Consider the following 20,037-nt stretch of genomic DNA (forward strand, 5'->3'; position numbering starts at 1 on the left):
GTCTCATTCTCGTCTTCAAAGGGACTTTTAAGACTAGAATATAAGCCTTGTGTTGATTATTTTTCATTGACTTCTTTATATAGTTGATTATTTTCTAAAACTATGTAAAATAATAAAAACTCTCTTAAGGTTTTGCCGCAGCCTGGCTCTCAGTGTCTCCTTTAAGTGACACAGGACATCAAGTAACCCAGCACCCAATTTCTGTGTCAAGCATAGGTGATCTGAGGGCACTGTCCCTGTCAGGATGGCCCGGGTTCCCATCTACTTGACTGCATGGCAGCATAGCAGGTATCATAGAAAAACAGTGGGGCAGAGAGTTTTTGAAGCAGTGTTAGGTGCAGAAGGGGTTGCCCTGCTGCTCTGATTGGCAGGCTCCTTTCCCCTTTGTGTGCATACCTCAAAGCCTCAGCACACTCCTCTCTCATAGTCCTATTTTCTGGAAAGAGGACCCACAGAGGCTTTTCACCTAGAACATGTTAGGGAAGGGAGGCATTTGTCTTTGGTTCCTTTGTCTCCCTCCTTCCTGTTTCCCCAACTCTTGGGGCTTGGTGCCTCCTAGCTTTGGCTGTTTATAAATCCCCAATTCCCTGCACTACCCCAGCCTTTCTCCTCTAGCTTCATGAATTCCATTCAGTTCAACCCATTTAAGGAGTGGCCCTTACAAATAAGGCTTTAAGTATGCACTTCAAATTACCCGCCTCTTGTTCTTTCTATATTCTAAATACATCTCAGCCAGGTGATAGGAAGATGGAATTGATTTATATTACTGTGTAATGACATATTGAATTATTTATTCAATAAATACTTTTCTTTTTTTTACTGCAAACTATAACCAACTACTCTTACAAGCACTGAGATTGCAGAGATTAAAGTTCCTGGCCTAAGGCCAGGTGCAGTGGCTCACACCTGTAATCCCAGCAGTTTGGAAGGCCGAGGCTGGCAGATCACCTGAAGTCCGGAGTTGAAGACCAGCCTGACCAACATGGTGAAACCCTGTCTCTACTAAAAATACAAAAATTAGCCAGGTGTGGTGGTGCACACCTGTAGTCCCAGCTACTTGGGAGGCTGAGGCAGGAGAGTCTCTTGAACCCAGAAGGTGGAGGTTGCAGTGAGCTAAGATCATGCCACTGCACTCCAGCGTAGGTGACAAGAGCTAAACTCCATCTAAAAAATACATTCCTGGCTTCCTTTTGTAAGTTATGTTCTAATCGAGGAGACAGCAATACATAAATAAATAAGTAAATAATATGCCAGTATAGTAGATGCTATTTTAAAGCACACAGAAAGCTTGGTGATGGGGGAGGGAAGAATATGTGTACATGGGGGTGGGGGGAGAGGAGGATGGGGATATTTTAGAAAGATTAATCAGGAAAGATATTTCTGAGGAGAACTGATATGCCACAATGGTCGGGGGATATGTAGGTGAAGACTTGGATTTATAGAGCAATCTCATTTTAGTAGGATTTTCAGTTACCTGGATTTGCTATCAAAAAATAATGTGAGAAAGATTGGATGGGATTTGGAAGTGGAGGCTTCTCTAGTTTAAAGCTATAAGCCAGAGAGTGGCACCAGATGGACTTTCCTGTCCCATGCCAGTCATTGTTAATGTCACGGTTAAGACTTCCAACTTGTCTTTCTTTCCAGCTACTACCACTTCAACTTTCATCCTTGACTTTGATGCAGATTCTCCCATCATATTGACTCTTCAGGCTGTACTGAACAAGGATCGTGTTCTCTGACTTGGAAGAGGCTCCTCATTGCCCTACCCTGTGGATAACCATGTGCTTTATCATTTAAATAGATACTTCTGAGAGCAGATGGGGCACTATCAATAATTATGCTGAGATAACAGGTGTAATCCTTGGCAATCTAGATGATTGGTCACTGTAGGCATGTGGTCATTGGCTGAGCTAGCTCCAGCACACAAATGGAACCAAGACTCCCCTCCTAGTTAAACTTCTGTCTGGAGACTAAGAGGTTGGTTCCTTGTATGGTACGTCTACAAGTCAAAAGAGAGGTCATCAAACTTTAGTTATTGGTCTTGTTGCCTTACCCTCAGGCCTGATTCTCTATTTTATATCTTGGAGGTCCTTCAGTTCCCATCCCAGAACATGCTTGTACTAGTTTCAATTCTTCTGAAAATGAACTGAGACCCATTTTATTAGCTGCTTCAGGCTGCTGCCAGGGATGAGATGTAGACTTTCTTTCGTGTCCAGGTCTAGGAAAGCTATCTCCAGCCCCAGTCGCTCTTGCAGAGGCTCTACCAGACCTGGATGTTTACATCCTTGGAGCCAAAATGTAATCAGGGGAGCCAGAATCAAACTGATCACCCTTCTGGTCCCGGTGACACTGTCTGGATATAATCCAGAAATGCTGTTCATTGCTGCTGCTTTGTAAAGTTGTATGCTCATAGCCTTAAAAAAATTAAAGGAACATGATAAGCACCCATGCTTTTTTAAATAAAATATTATAGATACTGAGATTAGGCCACACAATTTGGTGGAAGTAACAGCCAAAAAAAAACTTCTATGATGGAATTCTACTGAATTATTTTTATCACAATAATAACAATGATGTGGCATCTTACTGGATTCAAATGTAGTTTGTAGTATAGGTCCACAGTCTCTTAGTCTGAAATCCTAAAGAGCTCTGATAACTGGGGAAAAAAAAATCCAGTTTTTCACAAGCTTATTTAACGGCAAAACCTGATTTGAATCAGCATGAAGCTTATAGTCTTTATTTATCCTATTTAGTGTGAATATTCAGGTATTGTTGCAGAAATACTAATGTTTTCTTTCTTTCCCAAACTTCAAAAGAGGCTATTCTATAATATGTGGTATATAAACCATATTAACTATCCAAACACTTCTGACCCAAAAGTTGTCTGAGAAGGGATTTTGACTCTACAATACTGCCTTGGCCTATTACTTGGATTTCAATTAATAATCTCCACAAATTAGATGAGCATAAACCTTAATTTCCTATTGCTTCTGAGTGGTTTATAGTTTGGGAACTACTCAGTATTAGTTTCTAGTTCAATATTTAGTACCTTAGCTTTTGGAAGGAAAACAAAACATTGATTTGATAAAAGATTGATAAATAAATAAAAACAGTGGATACATATTGAGCCCAGATCTCCCATTCTACACTGGTATACCATGGAGAGACGAGAAAATATTCTTTGCCATCATATGAAGAAGCAGAGTGGTCGTACGTTTCCATTTTCACTTTGTGCTGAGTCCATAAGAACTGCACTGGTGTTCTCTTGGAACATAATAGAAGCCTCCAAACACAATTTCACACCTTTTTCTGAGTGCAAGAAAGTAGTTATATGCTTTTACTGGTTTAGAAAAAGACTTTTCTATTCTTTTCTCAAGGAACATATTGTTTCTCAAGGTCAAAGGGAGAGGAAGAATGTATTAAATATTCTGTTCTTTACTTTCTGACTGAACTATGTGGTAGCCAGGCTCCAACAAAGCCCTCGATGAGTCTCACTTCCTGGTTTTCACATTCCAGTGTAGCCCCTTCCATATCAAATAGGGTTGACCTGTATAACTAATATCAAAATGTCAGAAATATCAGAAATATCAAAATGTGACTTCTGAGGTCAGGTCATGAAAGACATTACAATTTCTGCCTTGCCTTCTCTTGGAGCACTTACTTTTAAGAGGCTAGCTGTTGTGTAATGAGAACACTTAATTAAGGAGCCCTATGGAAAGATCCATTTGACAAGGAACGAAGGACACCACCCAACAATCAGCACTAAATGGCCAGCCATATGAGTGGGCCACCTTGGAAGTGGATTCTCCTGCCCCAGTCAAGCCTTCAGATAACTGCAACCCCAGCCACCCACTTGATTTCAAGTTCATGAGTCACTGCAAGCCAGAATAACCCAACTAAGCCACTCTTGGGTTCCTGACCCACAGAAACTGTGAGAAACAGAATATACTTGTTGTTTTAAGCTGCTAAGTTTGGAGGTAATCTGTTACACAGAAATAGGTAACCAATATACCTGGAACTTTGATTTAAGGAAAATGTTAGTTTCTCTTAATTATGAAAATATCACTTTCTTGTTGCAAATTTCAAACATATTCAAAGATATTCTGACCTGGAAAATGAAAATATCCTATAATATCATCCTCTCTATAATTTGTGGCATGTAGTTCCTGTTCCAGACTTTTTTCCTTCTTCTTTTTTTTGAGGCAGACTATTGCTCTATCGCCCAGGCTGGGGTGCAGTGGCATGATCTCTGCTCATTGCAAACTCCGCCTCCAAGGTTCAAGCCATTCTCCTACTTCGGCCTCCCGAATAGCTGAGACTACAGGCATCCAACTAATTTTTGTATTTTTTGTAGAAAATGGAGTTCACCATGTTGGCCAGACTGGTCTCGAACTCCTGACCTCAGATGATCCAACTGCCTGGGTCTCACAGAGTGCTCCCATTACAGGTGTGAGCCACTGTGCCCAGCCCAGTTCCAGATTTTTTTTTAATGCAAATACTAATGCATAGGCCGGGAATGGTGACTCAACCCTGTAATCCTAGCACTTTGGGAGGCCAAGGTGGGTAGATTACTTGAGCCCAGAAGTTTGAGACCAGACTGGGCAACATGGCGAGAACCTGTCTATACAAAAAAATTAGCTGGACATGGTGGCCCACACCTGTGGTCACAGCTACTGGAGGCTGAGGTGGGAAGATCTGGGTGTGGTGGCATGTGCCTGTGGTTACAGCTACTTGGGAGTCTGAGATGGGAGGATCACCCTGAGCCCAGGGAGATCAAGGCTGCAGTGAGCTGTGATTGCACCAAGCACTCCAGCCTGAGCAACAGAGTGAGACCTTGTCTCAAAAAAAACAAACTAACAAATACTAATGTGTGTATGTATGCACGTGAGTATTTTGTTAATTGATGCTGGATTATATTAAACCTGCTGTCTTCCAACTTGCATGATTCACTTAATGTGTCTTGGGATATCTTCCATATGAGTTCATATAGTTGTGTGTCATTTGTTAACATATCTCCATATATTTTACTGTATGCACTTCTCCATTTCCTACTGGAGAATATTTGGTCTAGTTTCAGTTTCCACAGATACAAACAATGATACAGTGGGGTAATCTGTGGCATGTATTTTCAGAAGCAGAAATGCTGGATCAAAGGGAGGCACATTTCAAGTTCTGATAGATATTTCCAGATTGCCCTCCCAAAAAGTTGTACCCAGGTATTTAACCAGGGAATGTAAATGTCTATTTCCCTATACTCTCAACAACGCTGGTTATCCACTGTCATTGCCAATCAGGTAGGTGAAAATGACTCGTTTTCTGTTGTCCCCAGCTTGTTGGCCATCTTTTTATATGTTTATCATTATTTGTATTTCTTCTGTTTCGAGTTATTTGTCCATCTTTGCCCATCTTGATACTAGGTTACTTGTCTTATATATTGACTGGTAAGAACTCTTTGTATATCAGCAGGTTAAATTCTTTGCCTGAAATGTAGTTTATACAAACTTCCCCCAACTTATTGTTCAAACTGATTTTAACAGTTTTTGAATATAGGAACTTTTTTGTCATATGTGATCCCCTCTGATGTGTTATATAAAGCATGAGATAGGCATTACAATTCTAATTTAAAAGTGATTAGAATGAAAATTTAAAATAAGAAAGCATTTCTATTTCTACAGCTGTTAACTGTTACCATGTTTAACTTTGATATCAGTGACTCAGTTGATTTGGATTCCTTCTATTTCCTTCTAGTATACCAAATACTACATTCACCGAATTCCAAGAAGCCGGGAGGTTCGGCAGTCCTGGCCCTCCACCGTTTTCACCACCTTGCACTCCACGTGGGTCTCCTTTCCCCTCATTCACCAGGTGAAGCCAGATTTGGTAAGTAAGACCATCACTAAGGAGAGGGAAAGTAACTCCCTGTAGATCTTTCATTAGTAACAGTACGTACTGTTTTCTTAAACAGCTACCATTTATCACTGTGCCAGGTCATATACAAGACCCTGAACTGGCTGGTGCCTTGATCTTGGACTTCCCAGGCTCCAGAACTGTAAGAAATAAATATCAGTTCTTTATAAGCCACCCAGTTCATGGTATCTCATTATAGCACCTGAAATAGAGTAAGATATCATCCTTGGATTTTTTATGACTTTTATCACAAAGCACTCTTTCTCCTGCCTCAGCCTCCTGAGTGGCTGGGACTACAAGTGTGTGCCACCACGCCTTGCTAATTTTTGTATTTTTAAGAGAGATGGAGTTTCACCATGTTTTCCAGGCTGGTCTTGAACTCCTGACCTCAAGTAATCTGCCCGCGTCGGCCTCCCAGAGTGCTGGGATTACAGGCATGAGCCACTGTGCCTGGCCTGTGACCAGTAATCTTTGATGTTACTATTGTAATTGTTTGGGGACACTGTGAATCGTGCTTATGTAAGACAGTGAACTTAATAAATGTCTGACTGCTCCAACAGCCTGCTGTCCTCTCTCTCTCTGTCTCTCTCTCTCTGTCTCTCTCTCTCTCACACACACACACGCATTCCTTGAGCTTCCCTGTCTATGAGACACAACAATATTGAAATTAGGCCAATTAATAACCCTGCAATGGCCTCTCAGTGTTCAAGTGAAAGGTTGTATTTCTCATGTTTCACATTTGAAATCACAAGCTAGAAATGATTAAGCTTAGTGAGGAGGGGATTTGCAACAGGCACTTAGCCAAGTTGTAAATGCAAAGGAAAAGTTCTTGAAGGAAATTAAAAGTGCTACTCCAGACGAGGTGCATGCCTGTAATCCCAGCACTTTGGGAGGCTGAGGCAGGTGGATCACGAGGTCAGGAGATCGAGACCATCCTGGCTAACACGGTGAAACCCCGTCTCTACTAAAAATACAAAAAATTAGCTGGGCGTGGTGGTGGGCACCTGTAGTCCCAGCTACTTGGGAGCCTGAGGCAGGAGAATGGCATGAACCCAGGAGGCAGAACTTGCAGTGAGCGGAGATGGTGCCACTGCACTCCAGCCTGGACGATAGAGTGAGACTCCATCTCCAAAAAAAAAAAGTGCTATGGCACTGAACACACTGGTTTTATGATAAGTACATGACATAACCTCATTGCTGATATGGAGAAAGTTTGAGCGCTCTGGATAGAATATCAAATCAGCCACATTCCCTTAAGCCAAAACCTAATTCAGGACAAAGTCCTAATTCTCTTTAATTCTGTAAAGACTGAGAGAGGTGAGGAAGCTGCAGAAGAAAAGTTTGAAGGTAGCAAAGGTTGGTTGAGGCTTAAGGAAAGAAGCCATCGCCATAGCATGAAAGTGCAAGGTGAAGCAGCAGGTACTGATGTAGAAGCTGCAGCAATTTATCCAGAAGATCTAGTTAAGATAACTGATTAAGGTGACTACACTAATCAACGTATTTTCCATATAGACAGAACCGCCTTATATTCGACAATGTCATTCAGGACTCTCATGGCTAGAGAGGAGAAGTCAATACCTGGCTTCAAAGCTTCAAGGGACAAGCTGACTCTCTTGTTAGGGGCTCATGTAGCTGTTGACTTTAAGTTGAAGCCAGTGCTCATTTACCATTCTGAAAATTCTCAGGCCCTTAAGAATTATGCTAAAGCTATTCTGCCTGTGCTCTGTAAGTGGAACAACAAAGCCTAGATGACAGCACATCTGTTTACAGCATGGTTTGCTGAATATTTTAAACGCACTGTTGGGACCTGCTACTCAAGAGACAAAGCTTCTTTTCAAAATATTACTGCTCTTGATATATTGGGCTGGATGTTTTTATTTTTAAAAAAATACAAAATATACTGCTCATTGACAATGTGCCTAATTACCCAAGAGCTCTGATGGAGATATACAAGGAGATTAATATCTTTATGCCTGCTAACACAGCATCTATTCTGCAGCCCAGAAATCAAGGCATAATTTTGACTTGCGAGTTTTATTATTTAAGAAAACATTTGTAAGGCTGTAGCTGCCATAGATAGTTATTCCTCTGATGGATCTGGACAAAGTCAATTGAAAACCTTCTGGAAAAGATTCACCATTCTAGATGCCATTAAGAACATTCTTGATTTATGGGAAGATGTCCATAAACAGGAGTTTGGGAGAAGTATATTCCAGCCCTCCTGTATGACTTTGAGAGGTTCAAGACTCAAGTGGAAGAAGTAATTGCAGAGGTGATAGAAGTAGCAACAGAGCTAGAATTAGAAGTAGAGCCTGAAGATGTGACTGAATTCCTAAAACCTAATGATAAAACCTGACTAGGACCCTGCTCTGTGACCGGATTTATACTGTGCACTCGAGGTATAAGAGTAAACACAGCTCTATCCGTAAGTGGCCTGAGGTGATCTGTGAAAATGGCTTGCTATTCACTTGACCTAGAAAAATCCCACGAAAGTCATGCAGATCAAGAAGTTCAAGTCTTCATGTTCACTTTAAGAACATCCACGAAACTGCCCATGCCAGAGAGACCTAAGTAACCAAGATGTTCTGTAACTCCAATTTTCTTTAGACATGTATTAGATTCTGCCAATATTAGCTAACTTGCTCAATTAAAAAGTTATCTAGTATTTTAAAAAATATCTTTGATGCAGCAGGTACTAAAAGGGATGAATAAAACAGCTCCTCAGGAAGCTTATACTTTAGCTTCAGGGAAAATGGAGTAAAGAAACAACAGGTAGACTCGAAATACAGATTAATTCAGTTGAAAATAGAGACCCTATTTAAATCAGAAATAGTTCTTCCTCTCTGCAGCCTACATTAAAGTACTTTTAGCTTGTTCTAGTATTCAGGATTCTCTTTATTTTATTAAAAAAAATTTTAGAGATGGGGTCTCTCCACATTGCCCAGGCTGGTCTCGAACTCCTGGGCTCAAACCATCCCCCCACCTCAGCTTCCCAAAATGCTGGGATTACAGGTGTGAGCCACTGTGCCCAACTAGTTTCTTAAGATAGCAACTTAGGTTGTTGATTAAGATATTTCTTCTTTTCTAATACAAGCATTTAATGCTATACATTTTCCTCTCACAACTGCTGTAGTTTCATCCTACAAATGTTAATATGTTGTATTTTCATTCACTTCTAAGTATTTTTTATGTCCTTCAAGTCTTCATCTTTGACCCATGGATTATTTACAGTGTTTTGTTTAATTTGCAAGTGTTGGGAAATTTTTCCTATTATCTTTCTGTTATTGATTTCTACTTCAATTTCCCTATGGTCAGAGAACATACTCTGTTTTAAAATATATTGAGGTTTTTTGATCCAGAATGTGGTTTGTCTTGGTGAATATTCCATGGGCATTTGAAAAGAATGTGTATATAATTGTCTATGAGATTCTGTTGATTGATGATGCCGTTGAGTTCTACTGTATCCCTGCTGATTTTCTTTTTTTTTTTTTTTGAGACGGAGTCTCGCTCTGTTGCCCAGGCTGGAGTGCAGTGGCCGGATCTCAGCTCACTGCAAGCTCCGCCTCCCAGGTTCCGCCATTCTCCTGCCTCAGCCTCCTGAGTAGCTACAGGCGCCCGCCACCGCGCCCGGCTAATTTTTGTATTTTTTTAGTAGAGACGGGGTTTCACCGTGTTCGCCAGGATGGTCTCGATCTCCTGACCTCGTGATCCGCCCGTCTCCGCGATCCGCCCGTCTCGGCCTCCCAAAGTGCTGGGATTACAGGCTTGAGCCACCACGCCCGGCCCCCTCCTTATTTTCTAATAGTTCTGTTGTTGATTGCTAAAAGAGTGACAGGACATTTTGTTAACCCTTCTAAAACCATGTTTAAATAGTCCTGTTGATCTCAACCCTTCATAATCTCTTCTGTGTTCTTCTGCTAAAGTACACACTGATCCCACATTAAAATGAATTTTAAATATTCCATGTGCAAGATGGATACTCTTTTGTATCTTGAAGCCTAAAGATTTTTTCACTATTGTGTCTTTCATTTTTTCCTAAAAGTAGAAGTCTCTGTGTGAATCTTCAATGAGTAGGCTGATCTCATATCCTCTTGAAAATATACTCCTAAAGAGGAATTAGTTTGTTTCAATGAGAAGAAGAGAAAAGTTAATTTGTGAGATTGCTGATTATTAAAGTAAGAGGACTGCTTATGTTGGGGGAAAAAATCTATAAAGTTCTTGAGGGTAAAGGCCAAGTATTTTTGCATTTTCCATGGTCCTTTCTAGAAAAGCTTCCACATATTTGAGGAATGACTTAAAAATAAATGAATGAATACTGGATAAAATGAGTCATCACAAAAACAAAGACACCCACTCCCTACACTGGTGCTCTTCTCAGGCTTTATTAAGAGTCTGAGAAACCAGGAGGGTTTCCAAAGTCTGCAGTGTTTGATTACTGGCTTCATTCCACCCTGGCCATTACCAGATGAAATACTCAAGGAAAGAGCTCTGCATACAAAAATGAAACCTAATTTAATTTTTAATCAAGTAAAAAATAAATTTCAGATTCTCTGTATTAACAAATTGAAAGGAAATGGACCATTTCAGCCTAATACTCTGCCTCTTTGCCTGAAGCTGGTTTCATTCACCATGACAAATTTAGATGTACTTATTACATCTACACTCACTCACGCATTGTATGAAAGAAGGCCATTATTTTATTTAGTCATTTTTTTCCATGTTCCATACCCAGTTTGAGCTGTGAAATGTCTAAGTTCATAGCAGTAGAAAGTTGATGGCTGGGTGCGGAGGCTCATGCCTGTAATTCCAGCACTTTGGGAGGCCAAAGCGGGCAGATCACTTGAAGTCAGGAGTTCGAGACCAGGCTGGCCAACATGGGTGAAACCCTGTCGCTACTAAAAATACAAAAATTAGCCGAGCTTGATGGTGGGCACCTGTAATCCCAGCTACTCAGGAGGCTGAGGCAGGAGAATCACTTGAACCCGGGAGGTAGAGGTTATAGTGAGCTGAGATCACTGTACCCCAGCTTGGGGGATAGTGTAAGACTCCATCTCAAAAAAAAAAAGTTGATGACACGGATGGTGGGTTATTATCTATAAGTAGGATACTGTGATTTTTTTTTTTTAATTAGGTGTTTTCTGTGGTGAGCCACAAACTAGGTGGCACCAAGATTATCACTGTTTGTATAGTATATAAAATTTTTATTGGCCTACTAATTAACATGTGTTTGAAATATTAAGAAGAGGCAATTAACTTCTTGTTGACATGCCAGAACCCTTACGGGAACTTTTTCTCCTTAACTGTTGTTAATTTGATTCTCTTTGTATAATGACCTTCATCTGGTATTATATTTGGTGGTGATCAAAAAACTTCATAACATGTTCAAAGGAAACTTGGCTAGACAAAGAAAAGGTCAGCTGTCCCAAGATGCTTATCTATCAATGGAATTAAGTGAGAGGAAGGTTTTCCAAGCCAAGTCAAATGAGAAACAATTAGACCACACTTGTCTACTGCTTCATGTTTTCCAAGATTAATGAAACCATAACTGGGAGCCATTTGTTTAGGTTTCCTCAGTTCCTGGTCCTCTGGTGCCCAGTCCCTCTATAATGCATTAAAATAATGCCAGTGTCACTCCTTCCCACTGTGTGTCTCCTCTCCATATACGCACTGTAAATTTGGCAGCCTCCTTAAAGATACAGAAGGACTGACCCTGCACTGTACGTGTATTTAGCAAGTCTGATGATGGTCAGAGTCCACTGCGAGAAGTGGTTTGATGTGAAAATCCTCCCAAATATCTGGTTTCTTGTGACTGACAAACTGCTTTTCCCAGCTGCATGGTGAAATTACCAGCTGTGCCACTGACACATTGGCTGAGTGACAACCTGTAGCTGCTTCCATCCATAAATGAGGTATTTAGTTTAAATGTTACAGCTTCTGTTTCACATTGAGTAAGTTCAGAACAACATCTGTGTCAAAATTAGGCTGCATATTAGCAGTTAGATTGCTTTGAGTTGTTTTTATTCGTCTCCATTTTGGGGGACTCTCAGCAGCTTGAAAATGATTTTTCTTTCTATGTTGATGATTTTTCCACTTGGCAAACATTACGTTTTTCCTGTCTGCAGAAGCCAGTGTGGCTTTGCCTGCGATTTTTGCTCCCTTGTTTTGCTTTGCCTGCATCACTCTTGAGCTGTCACTGTTCCAGCCCATCACAGGCTCATTTTGAATCTGAGGCTGGTGGGGACTCTTCTGTTCAAGGTGAAAGCCAATGTGTTTTCCCAAGGGTAGCTGTGAGGTCACAGTTAAAACAAAAATGAAAGTTGAATGAAAAGGAATTCAGTTGTGAGAGGATAAGAAAAAGGAAAACAAAACTGTTCTTGAAGAAGGGACTCATGTGGTCATGGGCAGTGAGCTCCAGAGACCTGGCCTTATGGACGAGGGTAATGGGAGGTGCTGGTGGCAAGGTGAGAACAGAGGGTGGGGTGAAGAAAAGGGAAGCCTTTGAAATGACCTTAGATGCATGAGTAATTCCTAGAACCAGTCCCAGCTTCACAGACTTCCAGTGCTTATTTTAAAGGATCATGTGAAGCAGGAGCTCTATTTGTATAGCACTCAAAAATCAAGAAAGTGATATTTCTGTTTAGAATCTTTAAAATTTCTCTTTGACCTGCGGAAAAAATAAAAGAAGGGGGCACAGACAGCACCGATAATTGAATATGTAATGGGAGAGCCTCGCAAGGGCTGCTGCCCTCCAAGTTAAGTGGGATCATTAAAGTTTTAGAGTTTGTGTAACTAGAGTCAGTAGAGAAGCGTCATAGGAAGTTTTAAAAATTTGAATACAGACCATGAACTCCTTGAGGAACGGTGAGGTGTATTACTCATCTTGGCAGTGCTAGCACCTATTCTAGAGCATGGGGCATGTAGGAGTTCAATAAATTTTGAAAGAGTAAATCTGGGTAGGAGAGAGATTAGGAAAGGAGAAGTCAGAGAAGCTATTAAAACCTGATGATGACCATTTACAGCTTTTAGGTGGGCTGGAAAAAATAGAATAGGAAAAAAACATTGCATAACTGCCCCTTGGTTAACTTTTGCTCCCTCTGAATTAACCACTGAATTTGTCTAAGGATTTTTTTTGATAACATGTTTCTGAAGTGTTAAATATTCTCTTTATCAAAGCACCATAAGAAAACGGCGAAAGTTTCTCATTCACCTTAACCAGAGTACACTTGCTTTATTTCTTTAATTGAAGTGAAATTCGCGTAACATGAAATTAGCCATTTTACAATGTACAACTCGGTGGCATTTAGTACATTCACCATGCTGTGCAACCACCACATACCTATACAGCATCAAGTTGCAAAACATTTTCGTCAGCAGTTGCTTTACTTTAATTTCTTGGTGTGGTAGAACTGCTTAGAGTTTTGTGGGGTTTTTGTGTTTTTTTTTTTTCTTGAGATGAAGTTTCGCACTTATTGCCCGGGCTGGAGCGCAAAGGTGCGATCTTGGCTCACCGCGACCTCTGCATCCTGGATTCAAGCAATTATCCTGCCTCAGCCTCTCCAGTAGCTGGGATTATAGGTACGCACCACCACGCCCAGCTAATTTTGTATTTTTAGTAGAGACGGGGTTTCTCCATGTTGCTCATAGAGAAGTGCTGGGTTTACAGTAGTGAGTCACTGCGCCTGGCCACCACTTAGGGTTTTTTACTTCATTTGGGGGAGAAAAAACAAACAAACAGATTAAAATCCAGACAGTGTTTTCTAATAGCCTCTAGAGATCAAAGGCCGTCTCCTCCTTCATGGTCTTTCATAAAATTCCTTGTTTACCCTGCCCAGAAGTCATTGAGTAAATGTGTCTTTTCAGTTAGCATTTACTCTTTGATACTTTGCAATTTGGTGACTTCTTTTTCTCCTTGTATAATTTTTTTACTTTTTTTTTTTCTTTTTTTGTGACTGAGTCTCGCTCTGTCACCCAGGCTGGAGTGCAGTGGTGTGATCTCGGCTCACTGCAACCTCCGCCTCCCAAGTTCAAGCGATTCTCCTGCCTCAGCCTCCCAAGTAGCTGGGATTACAGAGGTGTGACACCACGCCCAGCTAACTTTTGTATTTTTAGTAGAGACGGGGTTTCACCATGTTGGCCAGACCGGTCTTGAACTCCTGACCTCGTCATCTGCCCGCCTCAGCCTCCCAAAGTGCTGGGATTACAGGCATGAGCCGTCACACCCAGCCAATTTTTTATCTTTTAAAGCATGAATATATTGAAGCCTGCTGGTAATGGATTTCTTCTTCCTTTCTTTCTTTCTTTCCTTTCTTTTTTTTTTTTTTTTTTCCTTCCAAGATAGAGTCTTGTTCTGTTGCCCAGGCTGGAGTGCAGTGGCACAATCTCAATCTCGGCTCACTGCAACCTCCACTTCCTGGGTTCAAGTGATTCTCCTGCCTGAGCCCCCTGAGTAGCTGGGACTATAGGCACCCACCACCATACCCAGTTAATTTTTGTATTTTTGGTATAGACGGGGTTTCACCATGTTGGCCAGGCTGGTCTTGAACTCCTGACCTCAGGTGATCCACCTGCCTCAGTCTCCCAAAGTGCTGGGATTACAGGCACGAACCTCCGCACCCGGCCGTGGATCATGGATTTCTTTTTCCACTGTAAAACATATACAAAGTTAAATCAGCTGTAGAAAGCTTATTGCTGGGATTACAGGCATGTACCACTATGCCCAGCTAATTTTGTATTTTTAGTAGAGACAGGGTTTCTCCATGTTGGTCAGGCTGGTCTTGAACTCCCGACATCAGGTGATCCACCTGCCTCAGCTTCCCAAAGTGTCGGGATTATAGGCGTGAGCCACCACGCCTGTCCAGGTTATCGCTTTTTTACCTGTTAGCCTGCAATTTGAAATTCCACTCATACCAGGACAGCATTTTAAAGCCGATGTAAGCCAATCTGCTTCTCACCTTCAGTGGGGCCTTTTCCACATAGTCAAAAGGGTTAACTGATTTTCCCTAAGATACATGGGCAATTAATTATTAAAATGTTCTTCAAAAGGACCTTACAATCAAGAATGAGGATAAGTAGAATGAGTAAACACCTTACACATTTCAAATACGATTACGGCTTACTGCAAAAGCTATGTTAGGATTATTGGGTGAGGAATGTAAAAGATCCAGTCAGAAACAGGTTAGAGAGCTTGAACTGGTATTATACATGCTTAAAAATAGCAAGAAGGTCCCTGCTGATAAGACCTTCAAATTATGGAAAAAATATATTGTGACTGATAATTTTTTTAAGAAATGTGAATACCAGATTTATAAGTTTTACATGTTTACAGTGTCAGAACTTCCATAATATCTGCCATAAAAATGAAATCCTGCAGTGGAATCAGCTGTCGAATTGCAAAGGGCAGCAAATTCCATTTGTTAGCAAAATACCATTTTACATTCTTGGTCTTTCTGAATTCACATTTAAGCCACTTATACAAATCTTTCACATAAGCAATTTTTAAAATATGTTTATGGCTGACAGTTTGTGAAAACAGGTTTGCTTTTGTGGGCTAAATAATCACTTTTCTCTAAAGATAGGTGTCACATGCTTAAATCAGTTGTGTCCACATCTTAAAGCTCCAGATGTTATTTTTCACAAAATTTGCTTACACAGTACACTATTTTGTAGATAAGCCTTGTTAGTGGAGGCAGTGCCTGGATTCAGGGAACTTGGTCTGTTGCTGTTTAATTATTCCTAAGCCAATTTGCCTGTTTCAGTTTTTCAAGGAGACATGATTCATCTCTGAAGTCACACAAGGAGAGAAAAATTCCCCACTGGTCACTTCTATGAAAAAACAGAATTGGGAGGGACTGGAGGTTGGGGGAAGGTGGGGGTGAATTTCCTGCTCTCTGTGGAAACCAGGTGCAGCTTATGTAAGGCAAACTTTCATTCTTAAGGTCATAAAAGAATTCCCCATATTGACCTCCCCTCCCTCCCTCCCTTTCTTCCTTCCCTTTTTTCTTTTTTTCTACTAATTGAGATAGAATCTTGCTCTGTCACCCAGGCTGGAGTGCATTGGCATGAGCTTGGCTTACTGCAACTTCCGCCTCCCAGGTTCAAGCTATTCTCTCCTGCCTCAGCCTCCCGAGTAGCCGGGATTACACCCAGCTAATTTTTTTATTTTCAGTAGAGACGGGGTTTCACCATATTGCCCAGGCTGGTCTCAAACTCCTGACCTCAAGTGATCTGCCCGCCTCAGCCTCCCAAAGTGCTGGGATTACAGGCCTGAGCTACCGTGCCTGGCCACCTCATATTTTCTTTATTGGTTTGATTGAGAATTCATCCTGAATATTTGCTTCACATTTGATTTCCTATAATTTCCAAGCTACTTTTTTCTCTGGTTTGCATCCATTTTACCTCAGTTGTGATACACAAGAAAAAATACCATCCTACGAATCAGGAGGTTTTGACTTTACTCTCAGCTTTGTCAGTAGTTAGGTGTGGCGACTCAAAGCTAATCAGTTAGCTTCTCTGAGTTAGCTTCTCCTTCCTATCAAATAGGAATAATGAGAAGCTCCAACAGAAGAATCACAGCTGGCAGATCCACTTGCTTTTAACCAAGCCACTCCCTCTGCTGGGAAAGTGAGTCCCTGAGATTCAAAACCACTTACTGCTGCTCACCTCCTGCCAGGACATATGATCCTTGGAGCTCCTGTGCCTCATTGGATTTTAGATATCGTAGATCTCAAAAATATATATATTTACTTGAATTATGATGTCAATGTGGCTGTTAGAATCATTCTGGGGTTCCCCAGGGTTTCCTTCAGGAGCACATATCACCCATACACATCCCAAGGGTCTTAGAGAAGGTGGTTGCCCTTCTATAGCCCTGCCTGATACATGCTCGTGGCTCTCCTCTCTCTTCTGTCTCCTTCCTTGCTTTAACTGTTCTTTCTCTTTCTTCCTCTCACCTACACCTCTACCCTCCATTGGGATCGTGTTGAAGCCCCTGTTTCATCTTATCCTTGACATTCTCTCCCACCTGTTTTTGTCACAAAGACCCTAGAGGTTGGCCTGTTTACCTGCACTCCTTTCTGACTGCCCCAATCAGATTATGCTGCAGGAATTCTTCCCCTAGGTCTCCCTTAGGTCTACTGGGAAATGAACTTCAATTTTCACCAGTTTTGGTATTTTTTTTTTTTCCTAGCACAGTGACTCTTCATTTTAAGGGCTTTTCCTGCAGTTGACTGTAGGAAGCATATAGGTGTTAAAAACTGTTAAGCATTGCAGGAGTTAGATGTGTAGGAACTAAGGGGTTACTGATGGACTTTATTCAGATGTGAATTGGACAAGGTCTTTCTCAATGCCTTTTGTCTGCTTCAATTAGCTCCTTTTTATTTCTAAGACTAGCACTCATCAGGGCCTCCTGCCTTCTCTTTTTTATCAGCCAGTTCTGAAGCAAACTGATGATCCTTGGGTCATAACAGACACACACATCTTGTCCGATTCATGTAGTTGGTCAGTATTTGGACCACATATTTGGTCAAGGTATTTCACACCACACACACACACACACACACACACACACACACACACAACCTTTTGCAAAATTGCAAGGGCTGGTGACTGCAGGATGGACAATAAGCAGCCCTAAGTAGTGACTACTTGCCTGGGCTATCCTCTCTGTGGTCTCTTACCTCTGGTGGTTTCATTTTTTGTAGGTTCCCTGACTGGACTGTCTTTGTGTCCATCCTTCAAGCCTTCTTCTGAGGATCTGAGTGGGCAGTAGCAGTGCTGAGAGGTGGCTTGGAGGACCAATAGGTGTTCTTGGGGACTAAATGCATGCCATGTAAATGAAGGCAGTGGGCTTACTGCACACAGTTGTGAGATAAACCTGCTGTCACTGGACCTTCTTCTTTAAAGTCCTGGAGCTTCCATTGCTGTTGTGGCAGAATAGTTCATATTTATCAGATTTAGATCTTGGCAGATTTCTGAATTTATATTTATATCTTGGTGGGTTTCTAAATATAAAAATCAGCATGTGTCCACATATTCCCCTTCCTCTTTTTATTAGAGCAGTCATATTATTCAATGGACATTCTCTGATGGAGAAGGCTTTTGTACACTTAGAATTACAAACTTATACAGATGATACCTTACCAACAATTTAATTCTATACCCACTTTTTAAAGTTTAGATAATAGAACCAAAAGAAGGGAGTGCCTTAGAACTAATAGCAAAGCGTGGATAAAAAAACAGTTCTTTCACTCCCAGCTCCAGGTTCAGCTCTCTGACCACACAACAAATGAGACATCATAGACTTTTCTCCTCTTGAAAGGTATTAGGTGGAATATGCCTACATGGAATAGAGAAAATGGGCTTGAGCAACATGCATACCAGGGTTTAAAATCTAGGTCTGCCATTCTACTATTTGGATAAATTTAGGTGAGCTGTTTATTCTCCATAAACTTCCTTTTCCTCATCTGTAGAACAGGGACCATGATATCTACTTCATACTCTTGTGTGAACATTCATGCATAAGAAGCCCCCATGGTAAGTTCCTGGATCTTTCTCCTCTTTTGTCATTAAGTTAAATATTATCTTCCAGAAATCAAGAGGCTAATAAGGAGTTAATAAATGTTTTAAAACTTAGACCACGGAATGTCTACACAATGCCCAGTTTGGATGCTATGGTATTCTGACTGTTTTCATGTTGATTTTCATGCCACAGTGAGCCTCTTCAGGCATGAAAACAACCAAAGATTATTTGCTTCTCCCTTCTTTGTTTTCTGGCCCTCTTATGTTTTCATCACAGACTCCATCGCTTCCAAAAATGGTGTGTGAGGATTTACTAATGAATTTCAGCTCCGTCCTGCTGGACCACCATTCAAGGACATCCTTCCAAACCTGCCCCTCTCAAGAAGGGCTCATCCACATGCACCTGATTCACAAACAACCTGAGTTCCCCAGTTTGGTTCCTCATTTTCTTGAGGCTTCTTCTGAGCCTTTTTGTCTTGCACCATTACTCCATCCAGATCTTGCCCTCCTGTGAACTCTTCTTGAACTTAGAGTTTAGCATTTAATTGTTCTCTAGTCATTTAACTGCTGCTGAATTTTCTCCCTCCCCAGATTAGATTGTGAGTACTTTAAGAGCCAAAAACCAAGCTTTCTGGGTTTATTATTATCCCTGTGGAGCTAAGCAGTGTGTCAGGTGCTTGGAGAGGTCTTTGATTAATAAGTGAATAGTAAGGAACTGGAACACACTAGCTCTACCAGATGGAAATTAGCAGCACCCAGTCCCAGCTCCCTCCAGATCTCCATCTCTCTCGGTTAAATATCTCCTCCTCAGCTAACACCCTCTGATCCCTCCTGGATCCCACTGAGAGGTGAATGGCATTCACAAGCCCCTTGAACTGCTTCCTGGCTCACCTTTATTACCCTGACTTGCTCCCAGCCTACTATCAGGTGTGTTCTGCCCTCTTTGTTATCAAAGACTGGGGACTTAGGCCTCCCCTCTTCTGAGTGCTGTGGCAAGTTTAAAACTGTATGGAGCTCTCTTCAGACTGCAAAGGATTAGGAATCATAACGAAGGCTTAGGAACTCGGGTCTTTTTCTGCTGCCATTCCATCAACATGCGCACTTAATTCTTAAAGAAAATGCTATTCATTGAATTTTTTAAATTTTTTAAATTTTTTATTTTTTAAGATAGTCAGAAACTATTAATATAGAATGCCTTTCTGACGTCATTGCTCTGGGATCATAAAACCTACATGTCAAAGCTATCCTTTGAAGTTATTTAGCCATAATTTTGTTATTTTATAAGCTTTTTATTGACAAATAAAAATTATTTATAAGTCAATTTGTGAATAATTGTAATTATAATTTTACACATAATTTAATTTTTTGAAGATAATTCTAAAAAATTTATTGACAAATTTGTTTTTATTTTGCATTGAGTAACTGCTGTGACTAGAGGTAGGCACCATGGGAAATGGAGAGGTCTGTTTGTGCTCAGAAGAGTTTGTAATCTAGAATCCAGCCATGGCCCCAAGTCTGACGCTAAGAAGGAAGGATGATCTGGACTGGGAACAGAATTGACCTGCCTCAGGGTTCCAGACTGAAGCATCAATGTGATTTTTCAGAGGTGTTTTA

General features: G+C 41.0%; 1 protein-coding gene across 5 annotated transcripts in view; it reads left to right on the top strand.

The window, feature by feature from the left end:
- Positions 1–20,037, top strand: part of ALG14 (ALG14 UDP-N-acetylglucosaminyltransferase subunit) — a 99,263-nt gene that overhangs the window by 41,598 nt on the left and 37,628 nt on the right. For 4 of the 5 annotated variants that reach the window (XR_012090023.1, XM_007977887.3, XM_038003330.2 and 1 more), the window contains exon 3: positions 5,749–5,880. Coding sequence is in view for 4 of the 5 variants with exons in the window: in XM_007977887.3 (XP_007976078.2) it covers positions 5,749–5,880 (132 nt within the window). In the remaining variant the exon portion in view is untranslated. Of the gene's footprint in view, positions 1–5,748; positions 5,881–5,965; positions 6,465–20,037 lie in introns of those variants that run through there. The other variant, XM_007977889.3, reaches the window with a different exon arrangement.

The sequence above is a fragment of the Chlorocebus sabaeus genome, chromosome 20 (genome assembly GCF_047675955.1).
Source record: "Chlorocebus sabaeus isolate Y175 chromosome 20, mChlSab1.0.hap1, whole genome shotgun sequence".
NCBI classification, from domain to species: domain Eukaryota; kingdom Metazoa; phylum Chordata; class Mammalia; order Primates; family Cercopithecidae; genus Chlorocebus; species Chlorocebus sabaeus.